This window comes from Cupressus sempervirens, chromosome 9, assembly GCF_028749045.1.
Source record: "Cupressus sempervirens isolate cs-2001-9-10 chromosome 9, ASM2874904v1, whole genome shotgun sequence".
NCBI lineage: Eukaryota > Viridiplantae > Streptophyta > Pinopsida > Cupressales > Cupressaceae > Cupressus > Cupressus sempervirens.
Genome location: NC_143126.1, coordinates 391648185 through 391672720, shown reverse-complemented (window position 1 = coordinate 391672720; position 24536 = coordinate 391648185). Strand labels below are relative to the sequence as shown.

The window sequence follows — 24536 nt, the reverse complement described above, 5'->3', positions numbered from 1 at the left end:
TAGAAGGCACAATTTAATTTAATTATAAAGATCATTTAAAAAATTAATATAATGTTAGTAAAGTCATCACATTAGAGTGATTGATCATTTTTAGGTGTCTACAAAAGGTTTGGAGAAGAATGCAAGGTAAAATCTAGAGCAAGGAGAAATGATGATCAAAAGGAGGTGTTCATTTAACCTTTGTAAATTCTACCATGATTAGATCAAAACTTACTTGTATAGGTTATTTTTTTTAATTTTTAAAAATTTAAATTTCACAAGACATTAGGTGATAAATTTGAGATAATTGTTAGCTTAAACCCCCATAAAGAAAAGCTAAATTGAAATGTCTACTAGATTAGTGATTTAAAATATCTTTTAAAATCAACTTTTATTTAAATTCATTAAAATAAACATTCAACAATATTTGTTTTAATTAAATACATCATAATTTTATTTTATTTTTTTAAAAATCTTATACAAAATAATATCTTTATTATTATTTTATATTTTTCAGAATATAAATAATAGTTTTACCTTAAAGCAATATAAATATTGCTAATGCTGATTCATGCCTTACCATTGAAAATTTCACTTGTCAACAACTCTCAATATCATATAATTTTAAAATGACAAAAAAAAACAAAACGCTTAAAAAGCACAATCTAAGAAAAGGCAAAGATATATTTAGAGGAGGGGTTACAGAGGTGAAAACCCCTGAATAATAAGAGACAATAGGCTGTATGTGTTACCCTAAGGCATAGCGTTTCACTGAACATTCTTTCCTACAGAAGGGAAGTGTTGTTAGGCTAGACAAACAATGACCGTGCCTCGAAGAAATGGTTTCACAGAGGATGATGCGGAGTTAGAATGGGAGGCGGAAGACGAAGAGCTGTTGGATGAGGGTTGGATTGATCTTGCAGATGAGGGCATTCCTGTTTCTCCGGATGTGCGGGCACTAATGCAAGCAGCTGAGCTGGGCGATGAAAATGCCCTTCGCCTTGCTTTAGGTCAGTTTCTTTCCCGCTGGATTTTTCTAGAATTTGGTAAACATGAATTGCTTTCAATTATTCAACAGCTGATTACTACTCAAATAATAGGAAAGCTGAAATTTCAGTTTTGGCCCCTTTGTGCTGTATTGTGGATGGGTACTGGAGGCTTTTTTTCCTATAAATTTTAAAAAGCTGGCGTCACTTGGCGTTTGGGTATTCAGGAACTCATTTCAAGAGGATTCAAAATGAATTGCTATGAAACTTGAACTGTTTACGGTGCTAGCATGTATCTCATACTTTCAAATAATACAGGTCGCCTTTTAAGTTTTTGTATATCATATTTCCACGGAGTTTTTCATGAGGTAAAGAGGGGACCGGTTTTTGGGGTGAGGTGACACGGCAGGGGAGAGTACGGTGGGAGTCGAACAAATACATGTACTATTTGAAAAAATAGTTGTAAAAAGATGCGAGGAAGGGGAGGGTACGGTGGGAGTCGAACAAATACATGTACTATTTGAAAAAATAGTTGTAAAAAGATTCGAGGAATAAGTATAAGAACTGGAAATTTTGGTATATAATGTAAGGTTTAAATTAATAAAATAAAAAACACTACAACGTTTTCATTGAAATTTGAATATTAATAATAGTGGACAAAATTTTGGAACTTCTAGAGCAAATCAACAATAAGTATAAGAATTGCAAATGAAAATTTTGCAAATTCCAAAATTTTGCAAATTTTTAATAGAGCAATTAAATGGACCGAACAATTTATAGCTAAGTGACCGAGGCTCAAATCCTGTAGCCCATCGTCAGGCATTCGATCCTTGTTGAACCCACCATATATACATTCCAAAAGCCCTAAATTATTTTGGTTTGTTTCTACTGTCTTTAATTCGTAAGCATTCCAATCACTGGGAACAAATGAATTCCTAGGCTGTGGGAAAAGCAGATCAAAATCTGAGATTACAGTTAACCTTCAATCAGAGTCTCTTCTGATTCGTTCCTTGTCTCCAAGCACAAAAGCAGCTAAATTCAGAAATTGGAAAGCCAATGGCACCAAATCAATTCACAATGTTTTTGTTAGGAGATCTTCCCTTGAAATAACTCTGCTACTGTAAATGTGAGCATGGTAAAAGTATGCTTCATGCATTCCTTTATATATCTGTACATGACGGTAATTCGTAGGAGCATCTCTGTGGCAGATGCAGGTCCGAAGAAGGCTGCTTGGTGGCACGCTTCTCCAGCAGTCTGCATGGGTGAGAACCAGCCCACTGTAGCAGCTCCATGGCAGGTTACAGACCAGACGGTTTGCCCTAGGGGCCTTATCAGCTAAACAAGAAGGTTGCTGGCATTCCAGGCCCATCGACAACAAAAGCTCCTCTACTGGACCAGTCTCTGCGACAATGTCACGGTCATACTGGGACTTGCCCAGGTAATAACCTTATTGGCTAAAATAAAAACACAACAATGATTGCATTGAAATTGAATATTAATAATAGTGGACATAATTTTGGAACTTCAGGAGCAGATCAAGAATAAGTATAAGAATTGTAAATGAAAATCTTACATATTTATTATAAACCTAGTTATCGGTTCTGGTACTAGACCTGGGGTTCCATTAATTTATTTTAGGGGGTTTGGGTTCATCTGTACATGTACATGCACAACATGCACATGCGCACACACTCACACTCACACACACACATCGTCAACTCTTACATTTGCACTCTCAACTATTGTTCTCAATCTCTGATTATAACATTTGTATGCTTTGCTTTTCCAATGAATAACGAAAAAATATTTCTTCATCACTTCTAGGTTCCTATGTCATCTTCTCTCTTGATATAACATTTTATTCCATAGATTCTTAAGTATTTCACAGTAGGTGTATGTCTAAACCATAGTTCATAAGTTGTCTTACCAGTACTTGTCTGATCTGAACTTTTTCATAGTGTTGACTGTTTTAGTAATTGCCTCTCTCTTATAGATATGAGCCACATTTCCTTCAAGAGTCATTGCTCTACCTGCTTCACTTACTGACTTGTTCCTTCTTTCTGCTATCCAATTTCGTTGTGGTGTTTTTAGGAGCTAAAAGGTGTCTCTTGATTCCATTATCCTCATGAAAAATGTTAAATTGATTTAATGTAAATTTTCCTCCTTTATCTGATCTTAAACATTTAATTCTCAGTCCTGATTCATTCTCAACTTTAGCCTTGAAAATCTTAGACTTCTCAAATGCTTTAGTTTTCTCTTTAAGAAATGCTACACACTTCACTCTTGTAAAGTCATTAATAAAAAAAAATGAAATACCTTTCACTATAGAATGCTTTTGTTCTTGTAGGACTACATAGATATGTATGAACAATCTCCAATTTCTCTAATGTAGTGAATGATTTGCTTGGAATGAATTCTTCTTCTGCTTAGCCATCACACGTTCTTTGCAGATTCTTTTAGAAGGTTTTATAATTGTTGGCAAGTCTCTTAACTCATTACTGTTGCGGATCTTTATAATGTTACCAAAGTTTATATGACAAAATCTCTTGTTTCACAACCAACTGTCATCAATTATAGCAACCAAAGAAGTCATCTTTGTAGCATTCGATTGAAATACATTACCTCTGGTTTTCATACTTGTTCCAATCAGTTTACCATCTTTATCTTTGATAATACATGTCTTCTCAGTGAATTGCAAAAGATATCCCTTGTCTACAAGCTATCCAATCAAAAGGTTATGTTTCAATCCATCAACAAAATAGACATCCTCTGTGCTAGTTTTACTATCAAGTGTAATAGATCCTTTTCCCTTAATAGGTCATGGAGCATTATTTCCAACTCTAACTACTCCACCATCATAGCTTTTGAATTTAACAAACTTTTCTCTATCACTTATCATGTGATGTGAACTTCCACTATCTATTATCCAGCTAAACTTTTTTTTTCCTCATATGATACAAGTGCTTTTTCCTCTTTTATAGGACTTCCTTCCTTTAGAACAACAAATCCCATTTCATCTTCATCATCACTCTCTACTAAGTTTATCTCTTTGAAATCAAATTCATCATCTTCATCAACAAAGAAGCAATCTTTGGTAACCTTTTATTTGCAAGGCTCTTTAGATTTCACCTTCCTTTCTTTTTTAGGACATCGATATGAAAAGGAACCAAGTTCTTTACAATGGCAACAAGCAAAAGTTTTCTTACCTCTTGGTTCCCTTTTTGCAATCAGTGATAGAGCTTCATCATTTTTCTTATCTTCTTCACTTATATCTAACAGTATTCTTGCAAAATCTCGCTAGTGCTTCCACTTTTGGTTAGCACTCTTTTGTCCTTCTGCACACTAGCTCTAAAAACAGTTTCAGATCTAGGTAAGTTCTATTTTAATCTTGTTTCATATGCTTGCAATCTCCCAATTAGTGTTTCTTTGTTAAAGTTTGGCATAATTGGTATAATCTCATTAATAGCTAATATTTTATTTTCATAAGCAGGAGTCAAAGATCTCAAAATTTTGTAGCATGCCTCAATTTCAGTCATAGATCCTCCACAACCTTTGATGCCTGCAACAATCTCAGAGACTGTTTAAATGCTCTAATTGATTCCTCTTCCGGCATTCTTGCATTCTCGAGCATGGCTTTCGAATTCTGTAATCTGGAATTCTTTGCATGTTCATCCCCTTCATACGGTGCTTCTAACCTTGTCCAAATGTCATGAGCAAGAGTAGACCTTTTACCATAACAAATTCTGATTTTGAATTTCAGAAATTAATGCTTCCCTAGCATACATGTCGTACGTGAATAGTTCCCTGTGCTCTGCAATACAAGAGTCTAGATCTTTTTCTTCCACCACATTCTTCTTATCCCTTGTGATCATCTAGTAGTCAATTCCCATGCATAACAAGCGAGTCGTTATTTGGTCCTTCCAACTGTCGTAGTTCTCTCCATCAAACTTTAGACTTTCCCACCTAAATGCCATGGATCTCCTTAAGCTGTTAAACTTTATGATCAAGAATTGGGCTATGATACCAATTGTTAGAAAGTAAAGTCCACTAATATAACTAAGAGGGGGGTGAATTAGTTGTATGCTCAATCCAAACTAAACTTATCAATTCCAACTTCAATAACCAATAATATGAACAATACCAAGAGATAGAACATACACAATGGCACAATGTTTTGTCAACCAGGGAAACCTTTGATTAGAGGGAAAACCCTAGAGGGAATGGTAGTCACAAAATGATGTACTAATATAAAAGTTCCTTGTAAGAGGATATGACCTTGTTAGGAGTTATAAGTTCTTGTTAGGAGACTTTGAATCCCTATCAAAAGATTCTAGCCTTGTTAGGAGCAATAAGGAAGATAACAGAACTCACTATCTAAATTGCTTCAAAACTCACTGTCCAAATTGCTTCAGAACTATTACACAAAACACATATCTGGGAACTGACAAATACAATAACTTCTTTGCCAATATAGTTCCTTCAAAGTTCTCAAATCAATCTCATCATCATCAACTGCTTTGCTTTGATCAAATTTGCATCCTTTGATCACATCGACATGAATACAATATAATGACACACAACCAAGGAAACAACCTTTCCTTTATACCTTGTCCTAATAACTAATTGAGTCGACCTGTGAGGACTTTCTCAATATACAATGAGTAATATAGGAGCTCAATATGATATTACAATAAAGTTCCACATGCTACAATATACTTTACAACTTCCAAAATAAATCTCAGTTGCATAGTAGGCTGCCAGTGGACATATCACACGTTACACTTAAGTGATTTCCATAGAATGAACTCCAACATCTGCTATTACAAACATATCATCACTAAAATATCTTTAACCACGATCTAAGCTTGCTTACCTTCATTCCATCTCGCTTAACAGATACAACTGAATTATCAGTAAACTGTTTCCTGCACATTGGCCTGCAACCGTTCTTCAATAAGTCAACTGTAACTGCTGAGACCAGTATACGCGAAAAACCTACTTGTCAGGAGCACGCTCAAACAAGACAAAGTTAGTTGTACATGTTCATATAAGAAAGATTCAAATAATGCAACAACTAAACAACTTGTGTTTTACTAAGCTAAGCAACCGTCAAATATGATTCTCACACAACCTCGGAGCAGCTCAACAAGGGCACCCAATGTGAACCTTGTTGGTGTGCTCTAGTTGGAGGGCTGTGGATGTGCTCTCCCAAACACAACTATGAGTGAATCCCTTTAAACCGATGCAAGTATGCAATTGTGAATCTATACTAAAATGTAGGTGAAATACCTTCAAGCAATGGCTATGAGTAAACCACTCTCAGAGGATTCCATGGATGTGAATGTGAATGGAATGCAATGAATAAAGAAACCTAGCAATATCATACTACCATGAAACTAATGCAAAATTTAGAAATTTAAACAATGCAAACAACTACCAAAGGTTAGCTCGAAGCATAAAATCTCTAGAGAACTCAAAAGCTAAACTAGCATGATAACAATGCAAATGAGGGAGATGTAAAATGCTTGAGACAAGGGCTCTATTTATAGGTTTGAGAGAGGCCTTGGGGAGGTGACATCCATGTGGCATCCACATAGGTGCCACAAGGGAGACACATGTGCTTAAAGGAAGAGCCATCCAAGAAGTCAAAAAGAGCCTTTACGGTTGAGAGGCTCAAGGTGTGCTCACACATGTGTGAGCAACTTTGGGGAAAGGAGTTGGGGGACAAAGATGTAAGAGGTGTAAATGAAGTGGAAGCTTTATTGGATCATGAGCTTCTCACACATGTGTGAGCAAACACTTAGGAGTTAAAAGGTGTTTAGAAAGGTGTTTAAGATAAATAAGTGAAATTAAGTAGCGGGTAGGCTTAGAAGGATGAGAGTGATGGGTGTAGACTAGGTTTTAGGATGAGATTAGGATTAAGTTAAATAAGATTTGACTTAATTATAGGATTAAAGAATTTAATAAAGTGGAGGGGATTAAATAAATTAGAATTTATTTAAAAGGGGATTTATGGAGCACTATGCATTAAATAATTTTAATACATTAGAGGGGGAGTATTTAAATTAAATTTAAATACATTAGAAAATGAACCTATTTTATTAAATAAGTAGAAGAATATGACAAATATAATTACTTAATAAATAATTAATTATAATGTCACAGGAAATATTAAATAAATCAATATAGCGTTTGGGACGATTTTAAGCGTCTACAAAATTTTTCAAACAAACTTATGCGAACACAGATGTAGCATCTAAACACATCTACGAATACTAATCTAAGCCCACATTGCTTAACTCTTTATACTCAATCCTCACTGATTAAATCTGCCTCTGCGATGTACTATAACTCTGTTTGTCACATAGTAGAATACATATATGTTGACATCAATGACAAACCAAGCCATGACTGTAACATATAAGCAATCAATCCAAGTGCCAACCACTCAACAATCTCCCCAACATGCTAACACTCTCCCCTTTTGGCATATACTCAACAATATGTTAACAGGCACATGCCTATGATCATAGTAGCACAATGGCGAATTGTGTTGGCACTATGTAGCTGCGGGAGTCATCTATATTGTCATGCCCAAAATACAGGGCAAAAATACACTAACAATTTTTAATTTTTTTTTTTAAAAAGGTAATAGGATTAAATGTAATACATAAGTACTCGAATAGAATTACTTAACTTCCTCATACGCAGGTATAATTACGAAATTTAAGTACCAATCAAATGCAAATTTTCTTAACATATTCTAAACTTAAATTGCATAACTTAATATATATAAATCACCATGTTATATAATTAATCTCAATCAAATGAATAGGATTTTGAAACATAAGAATGTTGCAGGAAGGTGAAACATCATTACTTTTGATTTTGAGAAAACATATGCATAAACTGAAATACCAGAAATATCATAAGCAAGAATATAACTCAATTTTTATAAACAAATGTGGTTCAGTCATTTCTCATTCATTTTATTGAACCACCTGATTCAAGAGCTCTGTCGGGAAAGAACTAGGAAGAAAACCCGGCATCGTTGCCACTACAACAAAAAGTTTAAATACAATTTACACAGGATTTCAATCCCGAACATAACTGAATTTTAACAATCAATTTAAATTTCCTTCATTGCCCTTAACAAGGGACCCATTTCATTTTTTGTAATACATTGCTGAGATCGTGGAGAGAACGGAAACTGACCAGGTGACAACAACCATAACAAGGAGACAGAATCAGACATTCATTCCCATACCGGGTTTTCACAATAGGTTTGACATTGAATCAAAATTAGGGGGAAGGTGGATTTTTCCAACAGGAGATGTCAGACACAACACCAAAACAGGTGCCCAATCGGGGCTATAACTCAAGAACTTCCATTCTTCCATTCTTACATGCCAAAACTCATACGTGATTTGTGTTGATAGGTTGGGGCCCATAACACCCTACCCTCTCTCCCTCTTCTCGTCCCAAGAAGAGACTCTACACTGTTGGAGTCCAACTGAAGACCTTTCCTCGAAAATGGCCACTTTTGCCCTATCCGAGGGTGAGTAATGCCAAACATCCATGAAAGAAAACTTGGAAAATTCAAAACAAACACAAAAGAAAAACATTGAAGAAAAACTGTTTCCCAATCCCTCCCAACATACTCAACACACATACAAACATACATAAGTAATAAAACTGAAACATGAAGCACTACATAAAACCAAAATGAGGTAAAGTATTCCTACCTTCGAGAAAATAGGTTATGGCAATGAACAAGTTTGAGAAGAGCTAGCTTTCCTCTCCTTCTCCTTCAATTCTAAAAATCTCTCTAAAACTAGAGGTTGGGTGAACAACCCAAACCTCCTCAAAATTGCCTCTAAATAAGACCATAACTCAACCACCTCTAAAAGCAATAACTCCCCCCACTTGCCCAAAAGATCTAGAGGTTTCTAGTTGAACTAAACCTAAGGCTAACCTCAAGGTGGGGTTAGGGTCATTCAACCCATGGTGAAATCATTCTATTTTCGCACTAAAGCAAAAATGGATTTTTTGAGTGACCATAAAAGTCAACAAAAGGGGCTGGGGGGGTGAAAAATGCCTCCAACCCATACCCATACCCCTTGGGTATTAAGATTTAATGATTTTAGGCTTTTATGATTAATTAGGAACTTAACAAATGCTAGGAAAAATTAGGACTTTCTAACAACCTACTAAAATGTAGATTACTCACTAATCAAGATTAGGGTAATTAACCTCGATTACTCATTGATTAGCAAAAAGGTCACTAGCCTAATCCGACTTATATCATTAGGTCACTCGGTTAACCCTTAACTATAATTTTGGAATGCATATACAATTCACGGGTGTCAAGCGACACTATAAAAACACTGTTACGAAACATTAACATTTAAAGATTACAGAATGATACATTCATTCAATCCACGACACAAATAAAATACGAACAACGAGGTTTGCATCTTTCATCAGATTTAACCCTGGTTTCCATAATGGATACAGAGGGTTCAGTTTCATTTCTTTGTTAGATCTCCCGACTAAAATATCTTGCATGCTCATTGCACACATCAGTAGCTCAAGAAAATCACATACATATATTCAAAACTTATCTGTATAGTTACATAATTCAAAACATGAATCTTTCATAAAATCAACTATTTAATTCATTTCTACTCACATTTAATCATCCGAATCACGTAAACAATACCACATAACTCATTCGTTAATTCAGATTAAAGTACTAGAATAATTATCGTTAGGCATGCATACACCTAATCATCATAACAACACCAATTAAAGAATACTGAACTATCTGAAGCATAAAACTTAATCATCAGAATACCAAAAAATCAACACCCTTATCATCAGGTGAAAATGCCTCATACCATCATTAGTGAAATTTTAATGTTTTAACAGTTGGGATAATGTAGTAGTTCTTGAATCACTAAATATCTAAAACATGAATGGATCAGCTAATCTTAGTTTCTTTTAAGACATTCGCAACATAACACATTACTTCATTTCCGATACAATCTACCATAACAGTTTTAACAGAGGATTCATAATTAATAAGTACGCACGAGGAGGGTCCTTACATGTATACCTGCGATGGTTGTCACCGTGATATGACTGTTCCTTCCTTTGTTCATGAAGCGTTTTGATGCTATGTATTCATTCAAATGTATTCTTGTTCTCTGATATTTAGCAGCGATTATTCTCCCATTGAGAATTCCTTTTAAACTATGAAGAATCTGCTGGTCAGATGGACGGCTCAAGAAATACAAGGAGTCCCCTATTTGCAGGTGAACTGCCAAGAAATATGGAGAGTCACAGTACGTGTCATGACAGTCAAAACTATGCAGTGTCTGTCTTTGGGTAACAGAGAGGTTATTCACATACTGGTTCTCGCTGGTTATGTTTCAGAAGCTCTTCTTGCTGCAATGATGATTTATATTCAGTTTAGTTCACATTCAATCAGTTTAGGTGTTTATTATGTATGTTCTTTCTGTGATTACCGTATTTGGTTTCTTGTACTCATTATTCTGTGAAGTATCTGTGGTCATTATCAGAGTATTCTGTGTGAAGTCATTTATATTACAGACTCAATATTATTGTGAAGTGGATGTTCTGTATTTTTTTAAAGTGTCTGCAGTCTCAGAGAATGATTGAGTATTGTTTCAGTTTGTAACATTGTAATTCAGACACCTATTAAATTCAATAAAGTATTATTTTGGTGTGGCTTTGTTTGGAGGGTTTCCCCAGGAGTTAGTCTTATATTTTTAAGATTTCTATTCTTTACTTTGTGCTATTTCTACTATAAAATCAACATGGTATCAAATCAGGTATCAGCAAAGCTAAGATCAAATTCTTTCAAAGTCTGTAAAGCCGCCTTATTTTCTTCTCATCTGAATTCTTCTTTCTAATCATCCAATGGGGTGAATGGTCTCAAGGTTGAAGATAGGCTTGATGGCATGTCAAGCTTTACAGCTTGGAAATTGAGAGTTCTCATTACATTGGAAGAAAATGATCTTCTAGAATATGTGGAGACTGAGGTGCCTGAATCAATTCATGAGGTTCAAAAAACTCAATGGAAGAAGAATGATATTAAGGCTAGAAAGTTTTTGATAGACTTTGTAAAGGATCATTTTGTGCCAATTATATCCAAGTTACAGACAACTAGAATCATGTTCTAGTCTCTTCAAGATCTGTATGAGATCAACAATACCAACAGAGCTCTTGCCTAGACAACAACTCTATCATATTAAAATAGCTAGAGGAAAGTCAGTCATTTCCTCTTATGAAGTAATTGGAAAATATTTTCTTGTTATTAACAGTGATCAAGAGATCAATTCATACAAGAGACTGCACAATGTTTCCTTAAGAAACAATTGTAAAGAATAGAAACATTCTATTCTAGAAACAAAAAACTAAATATTAGAAATGTTCTAATATTTATAGAAGATTACAACAGATAACCATTAGATACTAAATAGAGATAATAGAAACTATCTATTATTGTAATACCCTCCCTTAATGATTAATTTATTCAGAGCACGAAGTTGTCAAAAAGCATAAAAGGCAGATTATGTCTACTAAAGAGGCAATGCATTGTTTGTTGTGGACTGTGAATTGGATTGCTTAGATAGGGCAGCTAAGCACTTGCGACATTCAACTGTCATGTGCCCAAACTTGTTACAATAGTTGCATTGAATGTTTTTCTTCCAGGAGCCTTTTGAATCTGGGGCAAAGGATGTCTGCTGAGAAGACTGCTGATGGTACTTTGGATAATGCTCCAAAACTTTGCAGATGAGCATATTGCTCCAAAACTTTGCAAATGAGCATAATGCTAAAAACCAAACTGCAAAAAACCATTAGTTTTCGGAGAAAATTGAAAAAACACAACATGATTTTTGAGGTGAAAAAATAATCAAAACCTATATGATTTTTGAGGTGAAAAATCAATCAAAACCCAACATGATTTTTGAGGTGGAAAAATAATCAAAACCTGACAATACAAAGCTTCATTTTTTTAGAGAAAATGGTAAAGCCCAACAGATAATTTTTGAGGAAAAAATTACAAACACACAAAGGAATCCCACACAACTTTGCGAATTACAGATTTAGAAAATTTTAAGGGAAAATTTATAGAAACCCATAAGAATTTTTTTGTTTAGGGGAAAAAAAAATGAAACCCATCAGAATTTTTTTATAAGGAAAAAAATTATGAAAACCCACTAGAATTTTTAAGGGAGGCAAAACACAAGACTTTGAATGGTAAAGCAACCCTAAAAATGTAGAGACCCAAAAAATTTGAAGGGTGACCTAGAAGAGAGCACATGCAAACTACATGCGAGTACATGCTATTACGAGGTAATTGGTAAATACTTGTTTGTTAATAACAGAGACCGAGAGGTCAATTTATACAAAAGAATGAGACGATGTTTTCTTAGGAAACGATCGTAAAGAATAGAAACATTCTATTCCAGAGAAAGCAAAAAACGAAAGCAAACTAAAGCTAAAGATATTTACAAGATAATCATTAACTAATAATAGACGTCTTATCTATTATTGTAATACGCTCTCTTAATGGTTAATCTATCTAACACACCAAGTTGAATTTGACAAACTTATCAGGACCAAGAGGCTTGGTGAGAATGTTTGCAGTCTGATCTGTGGTAGGAACATACTGCAGATCTATAGTCCCGTCTTCAACTAGCTGTCGTATGTAATGACAATGAACATCCACATGCTTGGTTCGTTCATGGAAGACTGGATTCCGTGCTAACTTGATAACGCCTTCGTTATCAACAAACAGAGTAGTCGGTCCTGCTGGTGACATCTGCATATCCCCAAGCATCCGACGAAGCCAGACAGCTTCACATCCTGCCTTAACAGTCCCTCTGTATTCAGCCTTTGTAGAAGAGAGAGAAATTGCCTGCTGCTTCTTGCTGGTCCATGTGACTGCACCGGATCCCAAACTGAACACATATCCAGATGTTGACTTTTTATCATCAACAGAGCCTGCCCAATCTGAATCTGTGAACCCACTGAATTTAGGATTAGAACTCCGAGAGTATAGAAGTCCATAATCAGAAGTGCCCTTCACATAACGAAGCACATGCTTTGTTGCCATCCAATGATCAGCCTTAGGAGCTGTCATAAAGCGTGAAATATAGCTGACTGCGAAGCTGATATCAGGCCTAGTAGCAGATAGGTAGATGAGGCTGCCTACTAGTTGCCTATACGTAGTATCATCAACGGAAGGAGAATCAAACTTGGCTGATAACTTGAGACCTTTCTCCATAGGTGTAGATGCAGGTTTGCAATCCTGCATTCGGAATTTGTCTAACAAGGCCCTGGCATATTTGGACTGAGAGATGAATATACCAGAAGACTGTTGCCAAACTTCAACACCTAAGCAATAATGCATGAGCCCAAGGTTAGTCATATCAAAAGACTGGCATAAGTGTTTTTTGATTCCCTGAATCAAAGATGCTGAACTGCCAGTGATGATCAGATCATCCACGTAGATAACCAGAAGGATGATGTCACTGTCAGTAGTCTTGATGTACAGATTTGAGTCTGAAGAACTCCTCTTGAAGCCTTGATCACTGAGGTACGTATCAATCTTGATGTACCATGCTCGAGGGGCCTGCTTCAAACCATAGAGAGCTTTTACCAATCTGAGAACCTGATGGTCTTTACCAGCAACCTTGAAACTAGGAGGCTGCGTCATGTAGACTTCTTCATGGAGATCACCATTCAGGAAAGCACTCTTTACGTCCATCTGATGGACCTTCCAGCCAAACTGTGCTGCCATGGCTAGGACTAATCTGATGGTGCTCATCTTTGCAGTAGGAGCAAAGGTCTCCTCATAATCAATGCCCTGACACTGAGAAAAGCCCTTTGCCACTAAACGAGCTTTGTACTTATCCAAAGTACCATCTGATTTGTATTTGATTTTGTAGACCCATTTGCAGCTAATGGGTTTCTCCCCTGGAGGAAGATCAGAAAGGACCCAAGTGTTGTTCTTCAGCAGGCTCTGGTGTTCATATTGCATGGCCTGTTCCCACTCTGGAATTCCTTTAGCCTCGAAATATGTTTGAGGTTCAAACACACTGTGAATGTTGGCCATAAGAGCAAAGTTAACAGAATCTGTAGTTTTGCTCTTTTTCCGAGCAGTTCTCCCATCAATGAGCTCATCATCATGAAGATCAGCAAGTGTCTTAGCCCACCACTTAGGCCGGAGAGGAGAATGACCAACAGTAGTACTAGGAGATGCTTGATCAGCAAGATCCTGATTAGAAGAATTTGGATCAAACTCAGGTGAAGCATCTTCAAAATGAGGTGATCCTGCAGGAGAAGCCGAAGGTGTCTGTACAGGTATCACTGGCAGGACTGGAGCTGGAGGAGCTACTGGAGCCCTCCCATCAGGTGGACCTAATGGAAGTCGAACTCCCAAATCATGAACCTGCATAGGCTGGTCTGCTGGATCAGGAACAGGAGAAACAGGCATGAATGGTCCTTGCTGCTCATCAAAGACTACATCGCGACTGTATATGAGACAAGATGTCTCAACATCAATAAGGCGGTAGGCTTTGTGAAGACTACTATATCCAGCAAGCATCAGTTTCTGACTCTTGGCATCCAACTTGGTGCGTGAAGCATCAGGGATCCAAACAAAAGCAAGAGAGCCAAAAACCTTCAGGTGATTGATTCTGGGCTTGCGACCTGACCAGGCCTCTTCCGAAATTTTACCTTTGACCGCCATTGTGGGTGACCGGTTCAACAGATAAACTACAGTGTTAACTGCTTCTGCCCAAAAACGCTTCGAAACATGTCTGTGTTCGAGCATGGAACGAGCCATCTCGGTGATTGTCCTGTTCCGACGTTCAACTGCACTGTTCTGTTGTGGCGTGTGGGGTGTGGTGAACTGGCGTTGGATGCCATGTGTATCCAAGAAGTTGGAGAAAACATTAGAACAAAATTCCCCCCCATTGTTTGATCTAAGAGTAATAATAGATTTTCCAGACTCTTTTTCAATTAAGGGTTTAAACTTCTGAAATACAGTAAATGCATCGGATTTCTTTTTAAGGAAATACACCCACATTTTTCTACTGAAATCATCTACAGAAGGAGTGGCCAAGAATCGCCACTGGGGAAAGGTGTGCGATGTTGCTTCCCAGCCTGACATGCGTCACAAACTCCAAGGTGTTGGGTTTGAATCTTTGGCAAACCAAGAACAAGCTCATCCCGAGCAAGTTGTGAGAGATAATGCACATTTAAGTGCCCATATCGCTGATGCCAAAGTGTGCTGATAGAAGATCACCGAGCAGCCATAACTAAGTCTTGAGAATCACCAGAATCAGTAAGTCTGAAAAGACCATGATCCTCAAGACCAACTGCAACAGTAGACTTAGTCGCCCGATCAGTGATGGTGCACTGATGTGAACTGAAGGTGACTGCCAAGTGTGGAGAATGTCGAAGCAACTGACTCACCGAGAGTAGATTTAGTTCCATCCCTGGAACGTAGTACACATCAAGGAATATGAGCTTCCTCCCAACAGACTGAATTTGAATGTTGCCTTTACCAACAACCGTGTACTCTTCTCCACCACCAAAGATAACAAAATTTGAATAAGGCTGGTAGTCAGTAAACTAGTCTCTATGGTGAGTGAAATGTCGAGAGGCACCTGAATCAATGTACCAGGCAGATGACTGCACATGATCTGCGGGTCTTTTAGCCATGAAGGCGTAAAAGGTAGATTCTGCCTGCTCAGTGTGCTCTGCACTGTTCGCTTTGGGTTGTGAACTTGTTTGCTTAGACTGGGCAGCTAAGCGTTTCCGACATGCAACCTTCATGTGACCATACTTGTGGCAATAGTTGCATTGAATGTTCTTCTTTTTGGTACCATCGGATGCTGGAGCAGAAGACTTCTGCTGAGATGGTTGTTGAAACTTGCCTTTATCCTTCTGAAAGGATTTCGCAGCAAAGGCTTGCTCAGTGGAGGTGGAACTGGAGCTGCTACCGAACTGTTGTTTCCACCGATCTTGCTGAAGTAGCAGGGTGCAGAGATCAGTGAACTTTAGATCAACACCAGTAGATGTGATGTTGAGAGTCTCGATAAATTGCTCATAGGAATTTGGCAAACTCTGAAGAGTGATTACCACAATATCCTCTTCCTCCATCTTGCGACCGATGGCAAGTAACTGATCACGAATTTCCTGAATCCGATTTAGGTGTGCCTGAAGCGAGGTGCGCTCATCCATGACAATAGAAAACAGAGTGTTTTTCAGAAAGAAGGCTCTGCTCTTGTCGGAAGTCTCATGAAGACCTTTGAGATGTGTCCAAATTTCGGCTGCTGTCTTGCCGGATGGAATCTGAGAAAGCTGGTCATCAGCTATGGAGAGTTTGAGAAGCATTACTGCCTCTCGATTGTTCAGATCCCATGTATCTTGATCAGGACCCGGAGAAGTCGGACGCTGCTTAACACCCAGAACAAGTTGATTGGTGTTTCGATATTCGAAGATTGCGATGATGCGCTGCTTCCAGGTTCCATAATTGCGACCATTGAATTTGGAATTATGCTCGAGCAGAATATTTGTCAGAGATGCCATGGAATGTTTTTCAATGAAAAACTGTGAAAATCTGTGAAGGCACGCTCTTCGAGGCAAAAATACAGAAGACCCAGAAGAATCAGAGAATGACCCAGAAGAGAGCTCGAAAAACCCAGAAGGAATCTGCAAACAAAATATTTTTCCGACCCCAAAAATTAGGGTTTCGAAAAAAAAGGCCCTAGCTGAAAAAAGCTTGAAAAAACTTCAGATTTCTTGATAAAAAATGGTTGAATCTGCTTCCCAGAGCACGATGATAGACTGAGACGGCTAAGAGCATGAAGATTTGATACAGAAACATGCAGATTTTCACCCCAAAAACGCGAGTCTACTAGTCGCGCGGCTGTTAGAAACGATCCCTGCAACTACAACATGAGCCTCCAAATTGCGCGGGTGCAGGCTGAAGACGCGAAAATGGAGTGTAAAAAAAAACTCAATGTTAGGCAAAAGAAATCGGGATTTTCAAATACCAGCTGAGAATGGTACAAAACGACCACGATTTTCATGCAATTTGTAGACCCGAGTTCAGAATTTCTCTAGACAGAAAAACCTAGGCAGGTTTTTGGAGAAAATAGCTGAAATAATTTTGGAAAAATTTAAACAAATAATTTCAAGAAGAAATTATAAATTTTAACAAAAAAATTTAAGCATTTAGCTCTGATACCATATTATGAGGTAATTGGTAAATACTTGCTTGTTAATAACAGAGACCGAGAGGTCAATTTATACAAAAGAATGAGACGATGTTTCCTTAGGAAACGATCGTAAAGAATAGAAACATTCTATTCCAGAGAAAGCAAAAAACGAAAGCAAACTAAAGCTAAAGATATTTACAAGATAACCATTAACTAATAATAGACGTCTTATCTATTATTGTAATACATGCAACCCTCAAAAAGTAGAGATGTACAAAATTTGAAGGGTGACCTAGAAGAGAGTTCGAAAAACCCAAAAAAAATATGTTGTCGGTTTTTGGATCGGCTGGCTCAAAAATTCAGGCACCCAAAAAAATCTAACAACCACCTAGTTGAGCTCTCAAAAAACCGACAAAGACTCTAAAAATTATGGTTTTGAACGAAAATGAGCCCGCCACAAAAATAACCCACAAAAATGGCAGAATTGTGTAGGAAAAAAAAAAGATGGATCTGGATAGAAATGGGTTGCAGAACCGAACCAAAACTCAGCGGACTTAGATCTCTCAAAACGAAAACCCTAGTCAGATTATAGAGAGAGTTGGAATTAAATACACATGTAAATAATTTCGAAAATAGAAGAGAAATAATTTCAACCAAGAAATAATAATTATTTTTGAAAAAATTTAGAATATCGGCTCTGATACCATTTTACGAAGTAATTGGAAAATATTTGCTTGTTATTAACAATGATCAAGAGATTAATTTATACAAGAGATTGAATGATATTTCGTTAAGAAACAATCGTAAAGAATAGAAACAATCTATTCTATAAACAAAAAACTAAATATTAGAAACTTTTTAATATTTACAGAGATTACAATAGATAACCAGTAGATACTAAATAGAGATCATAGAAACTATCTATTATCATAATATTTCCTACTTCATGAAGATTACTGAGTTAAAAGATCAACTATATGCCATTGGAGATATAGTTGAAGATAGAAACCTAGTCATGTTGGCAATGAATGGTCTTCCTCAATCTTGGGAGTCCTTCATACAAGACATTTATGGAAATCTGAAATTCCAAAGTTTGATTGTCTTATAGCTGATTGCATTCAAGAGGAAAGTAGGTTGATGTCAAGAAGAAATGGAAGAAGCTCTCATAATGAAGAAAATCATGTTCTTGCTGCTCAAACATTCGAATGAAAAGAAAGAGAAGGAAGGTAAGGGGGATTCAAGAGGGATGGAGGCAATAATTCTGATTCAGCTCCTGAACCAAAGAAGAAGGATTAATCTCACATTAGATGTTTTAGATGGGACAAAGGGTGGTCATTTTGCTTAAGATTGTGTCAAAAGATTTAAATATCATGCTGCTGCTGCTAATCTGGAGATATCACCTAAAAAGGAATCTACTGACAACTTAGAAGGATTATATTCATCTCAGCTTTCTCAAGCAATGTTCCAACCAACAACAATACTTGGTTGATTGATAGTGGTAGTTCGCATCACATTACAAGATATCGACAACATTTTTTGATTTGGTAGAAAGAGAAACCAATTTACAAGTGATAATTGGAGATGATGTAAGTTAATCAGTTAAATGTGTTGGAGCCACTTCTCTTCAACTAGATTTTGGCATCCCTCTTCATTTGATTGAGGTTTTTGTTTGTTCTAGGAATCAAAAGATTTCTGATTTCAATTTCAGCATTAGAGGACAAAGGGGAAGTTGCATTTTTTGAAGGAAGACTTCATACTTGGTCAAAGAACTCTAGTGTCAATTTTGCCAGTGTGATTGGTGTTCGTCAAGAGAGTCTTTATAAACTTTCTTTTTGTCCAATTCTCAGAAGGTCTTTATAAACTCTCTTCGTCCAATTCGAGTAGTAGTGCATGACTCCATAAAGTCAAGGGAACTTTGGCATAGGAGACATGGTCACTTACACTTCAAAGTTCTTCCATATATGGAGAAGATGGTTATTGGTTTACCAAAGCTTAGTCAAGAACATGATGACATTTGCAAAGGATGTGTACTGGGTAAGAATGTTAAAAGTTCTTTTCTAAGTGGTGAAAGTAGATCAAAAGGTATTCTAGAGCCAATTTATTTTGATTTATATGGACCGATGTTTGTGGCTTCTTTGAGTGGATTTTGGTATTATGTAATTTTTATTGACTACTATTCTTGAAAGACTTTGATTTATTTCTTGAAATTTAAGGAATCCGAAGAATTACTTTGTAGATTTAAAGAATTCAAAGCTCAGGTTGAAAGTGCGTCCGGAAAAATGATCAAGGTTTTGAGATTCAATAATGGAGGTGAATACATTTAAGGAGACTGCAAAAATTTCTGCATTGAGGCAAGGAATTAGATGGAGTTCTGTGGCCTATACAACCCTCAGCAAAATGGGTGCTGAATGGAAGAACAAATCCATAATCAAGGCAGCCAAAGCAATGATTCGTGATCAATCTTTGGTCAGAAGCTTCTAGGACTACTTCTAGAATGTTAAAAGTTTTTTTTCTGAGTAGTGAAAGTAGATCAAAAGGTATTCTAGGTCCAATTCATTTTGAATTGTATGGACCAATGTTTGTGGCTTCTTTGAGTGGATTTTGGTATTATGTAATTTTTATTGATGACTATTCTTGAAAGACTTTGATTTATTTCTTGAAATCTAAGAAAGTCGAAGAATTACTTTGTAGATTTAAAGAATTGAAAGCTCAGGTTAAAAGTATCCCAGGAAAAAGGATCAAGGTTTGTCAGCCGACTGGATGGTCCCGGCGGTGTTTCTGTAGCCGACGAAATGATTGTCGTCGATGTTTTGTATTTGTGGCCGACGGGCGAATAGTTTGTAATGGACATAATGTTTGTGGCCAACGGACTCCTTCGAGAAGGTTTGGCGGATAGTATTTATATCCCGTCTGGGATCATTGTAAATCATCAATCATCTACTATCATTAATCATTGATCTTATGAAGCATAATGTAATGTTCTGGCATATGCGAATAATAATAAGGAATTCTGCTATTCTGTCCATTGTCTGTATGCGTTGATTTCTTTACCAGTACGGTAAACATTTGGCGCCGTTTCCTGATGGACTTGGTACGTAGGTAGGCGGATGGAAATTAAATGCCGAATTTGTTGAATAAAAATAAGAACACGGTGAAGGATAAAGATGACATTCACGCAGCTCAAGCTAATTTAATTCTGGCATAGCAGGCAGAGCACCGGAGGAGATTCCAGAAGATTGCCGATGGAAACCGAAGCGCGGAGGAATTGCTGGAGGAGACTCGACAGTGGGTGGAGTTAGTGGAAGAAGCATATGAGGCGTTCTTGAATTTGTGTTCGCCGAGGGAAAAGAATTCAGATGGAAGAGCATCGACTCGCACGGCTCGGAGTGCCAAGGGAGCACGAGCGTGGAGTGACCTCTTCGTCCGGGATACACTTCCGTGGGAGACAACTTCAGAAGATCCTTCTTTTTCACCAAGGTTCGCAGCTGTTGAGACCTCCGGTGTGGGAGTTTAGACCGCCGGTGTGGGAGTGCAGACCTATGGTGTGGGAGTTCAGATCGCCGGTGTGGGAGTTCAGACCTCCGGTGTAGGAGTGCAGACTGCCGATGCGGGAGTGCAGACCGCCGGTGCGGAAGTGAATAGTGCCAGTGTTGCAGGAACAAACAACGCTCGTGCACAGAATCTAGGAGTGATGGCAGGACCTAAAGAAAAGCTGCCGAAGTTTGATGGCAATGGTACAACCGACCGCATCCGACATTGTAAGACATGTGAGACGATCTGGCAGGCAAATGGAATTACAGATACCAATGAATGGGTGAGGCAATTTCCGACAACCCTACGAGGGGTAGTGATTGATTGGTTTATGGATACGGATCCACAAAAGCTAAATAGCTGGGATAACATTAAAAAGGAGTTCCTGGCAGAATTTAAATTGTTGCGGGATGATAATGAAATCGTAGCAGAGATTTTCAATACCAAGCAGGGGAGGAATGAGACTGTCCGCGTCTACACCAGGAGATTAAAAGACTTAATAAACAAAATGGAAAGCAAGCCGACAGACGGACTTCATAAAAGATGGTTCATGGAAGGCCTCTGCTCGAAGATGTGGAGGAAAATGAAAATTGTGCCACCGTCGTCATATGCGAATGCGTATAACAGAGCATTGGACCTTGAAAGTGAGCAGAAGACAAAGAAGAAGAAAATTAGCTCCTCTGATTTTGATGACGACGAGCCTGCCGGAGATGATAGCAGCGACGATGAAGGCAGCAACAAGAAGGTTCGTGCCCTACAGAAGGATATGATCCGCATGATGGAGTTTAAAAATATGCAAAAGGACCCAAAAGCCAATGAGCTGTGGTGCACGAATTGTAAGACTGACGGTCATACTAAAGGATCGTGTCCGAAGAACCAATTTTGTGACATTTGTCAGATCATAGGCCATTCCACAAAAGAGTGCCCCTTTAACATGGAGACAAGAGGATCTCCGTAGGTGTTTCTTACACAGGAGGCTTCCCCGTCGGGCAGTAGCGGAAATACAAATAGTACAGGTGCCACATCCGACAGATACAGGAATAATAGCAGAGGGCAAAATACCAACAATGCGAATAATAATAATGGGAGCCCAAGTTGAATCCAGTATGATGCAAACGGATGGCCGATCGTTCAATGCCGAGCATGTAATTTGTGGGGTCATTTTATGCGGGATTGTACAACGGCAAACACACCCAAACTACTGTGCAGATGGTGTGGACTTGATGATCATGAAGATTCCAAGTGTCCAAAATCTGGAGTAAACTTGATCACTGTCGGCACGGATGTAGAGGAGGTTCTGGCAATTACACGGAGGCAAGCGGAGGAAAAGAGAAGATTGGGGGAAGCGCAAGTGAAAATTGTAAAGGCATCATCGGTGGGGACATTTCAGTTGAAGGACATCACCGACACTTTGGCAAGGAACTTCGTAGAACAAAACATTGTACGACAGATCTTACAACCGGAGATATCGGTCAAGATAAGTGACCTCCTCACAATGCCCCAGTTACGGACGGCCATTCTAAATCATGCACCATTTTCGAAAGCAACGGAGGACACAGGAAGGGATAGTAGTGCAACGGCGGCAACAGACCCAATGCTTCTGGCTCTTACGACAAGAAGGCATCCGGCGGTCGTCGAGATGGGAATTTTGGGAAAGGTTCTGACAGACACAATTGTCAACGGAGGGTCTGGCGTGAATGTGTTACCGGAGGATACTTGGGAGAAGTTGGGAAAGTCGACCTTATGGCCACCTGCATTCTAGTTGCTCACGACAGACCAACACGGAATCAAACCGTTGGGAATCTTGAAGGTGCAACTGGTGACTATTGGAACGCAACCATTTTTATTGGATTTTGTGGTTATTCCATTGAAAAGAAAAGGATATGATGCTATTCTGGGACAGGATTGGTTGGTGCAAGCAAAAGTAAAACATGATTGGAAACGAAATACCCTATCAATGGAGGGCGGAGGCAAAAGATTCACAATTGACCTGCATACGCAAATGGTCGACGAGGAGGTAGCATCGTCAGATTTTGAAAGTTAAGGCGAGAGTGATGACGAAGGAAAGAGGAGAATGGAATCGGACGAAGGAGTATTGAGACTTGACAGAGGATCGAATGACGACGACCTGGACTCGGTGAATGGCCTTTACCATTGGCAGATAGAAGACTACGAATTGTTTTCGAGTTGTAATATGCTAAGGGTCGACGAAGGTGAGAAAAAAGAGGAAAATGAGTGTCTGAAGGAATACAGAGCAGCGAAAGAAGGAAAGGCGGTTACGCCTGAAGCTGAGGGGAAGAACATACAGTCCAAACCCAGAAAAAAGAAAGATCCCACCATTCGGTACACGGTGAACGGATCGCACAGGAGGAAAAGAAAGCATTGCACCATAAAATTACTTGAAGGGTATTGACAGCAAGGAAATAAGTTAGATGTGCGACGACTGCAGGCACAATGGGCGATGGAGGTAACATAGAATAGACATAAGGCGTGGCATGACAAACTCAGTAGGTTTCAGTTGGGGCAGTTGGTACTCAAGTACGATGGTCGGGATGAAATCAAACAGGAAAAGTTTAAGGCAAGATGGGTTGGACCATATTAGACCCGGGAGGTTGGTGACAATCGGGTGATCAAATTGGAGACATTGGACGAGCAAGAGGTGCCTCCGGTAGTCAACGAATTTAAATTGCAAATATATGGTGCTAGGAAGATTCCGTCGCTGTCATAGAATGGCCAGTTGACTCTGTCGTCGTTGTTGAATGGTGACGTTTGGAGGCAAAATTGAGATGCTTTCTTTCTATTTAATTTTATTTTTGTCAAAAAAAAAAAAAAGAAAAAGAAAAAAGAAAAAAGAAAAAAAGAAAAAAAGTAGTAAAAGTCCCGTGGGCAGATGCAGCTGTCCGCAGATTGTCTCGCGGGCGGCTCTCGCGGACATGTCCCATGGGTAGCTGTCCGCGGGTAGTCCCCGCGGACTGTCTCGCGGCAGAGGTCGCGGACATGTCCCGTGGGTAGCTGTCCGCGGACTGTCCCACGGGTAGTCCCCGTTGACTGTCCCGCGGGTGGCCCCTGCGGACATGTCCCGCAGCAGAGGTCCGCGGACAGTCCCGCGGGTGGCTCCCGCGGACATGTCCCGCAGTAGAGGTCCGCGGACAGTCTCGTGGGTGGCTCCTGCGGACATGTCCCATGGGTAGCTCCCGTGGACTGTTTCGTGGGAGGTCTTCCGCAACATGATCTATCTGTCTGTTTTCATTGCCGGAAGAATTGTTGAGCTTCTCATTGCCGGAGGAGTGCTTTTAGCGAAAGATTGTCGGAGTTTTGTTTCTCATTTGCGGAGGAGAGATTGTTGAGTCTGTGTAGAAGATGGGTGTGCGGGGTTTTCTAAAAAAAAAAAGACGACAGATTCAAGTTGTTCAGAATGAGTGATAGATAATGCCAAAGGGAAGGGGAAGCATCAGTGGTTGCCAGAAAGAGTAGAATCGACAGAAAATGACAAAGATGGTGTGCTCCGTGCATTTCTGTGTGGGTTGTGAAGTGCTAATTTGGTCTTGGGGGCGAGGGGCGTTGCCCCTTGGACCCCCAGTCGTTGTGGATATCAGTCGTGGGAGTTTGACCAGTTGAGAAGAGTTGAAGTTGCTGCAGGGATGGGCTTTCTGTGTACCAGAGGCACTGGGAGTAGGTGTTGGTTGGGAGGCTGTCTTGGTGGATGCATAGAGAGCTCGGGAGGAGGTAATCATCCAATTGGAGGCAGTGCAGCGACACTTGGCTCAGGGTATCG

General features: G+C 38.7%; 1 protein-coding gene across 1 annotated transcript in view; it reads left to right on the top strand.

The window, feature by feature from the left end:
• The first annotated feature begins 662 nt into the window (after nt 1–662).
• LOC149538908 (Ankyrin repeat family protein) overlaps nt 663–24536 on the top strand; it is a 43390-nt gene continuing 19516 nt past the window's right edge. The window contains exon 1 of the mRNA XM_089800297.1: nt 663–989. Coding sequence (XP_089656423.1) covers nt 800–989 — 190 coding nt within the window. The 5' untranslated portion in view covers nt 663–799. The remainder of the gene's footprint in view (nt 990–24536) is intronic.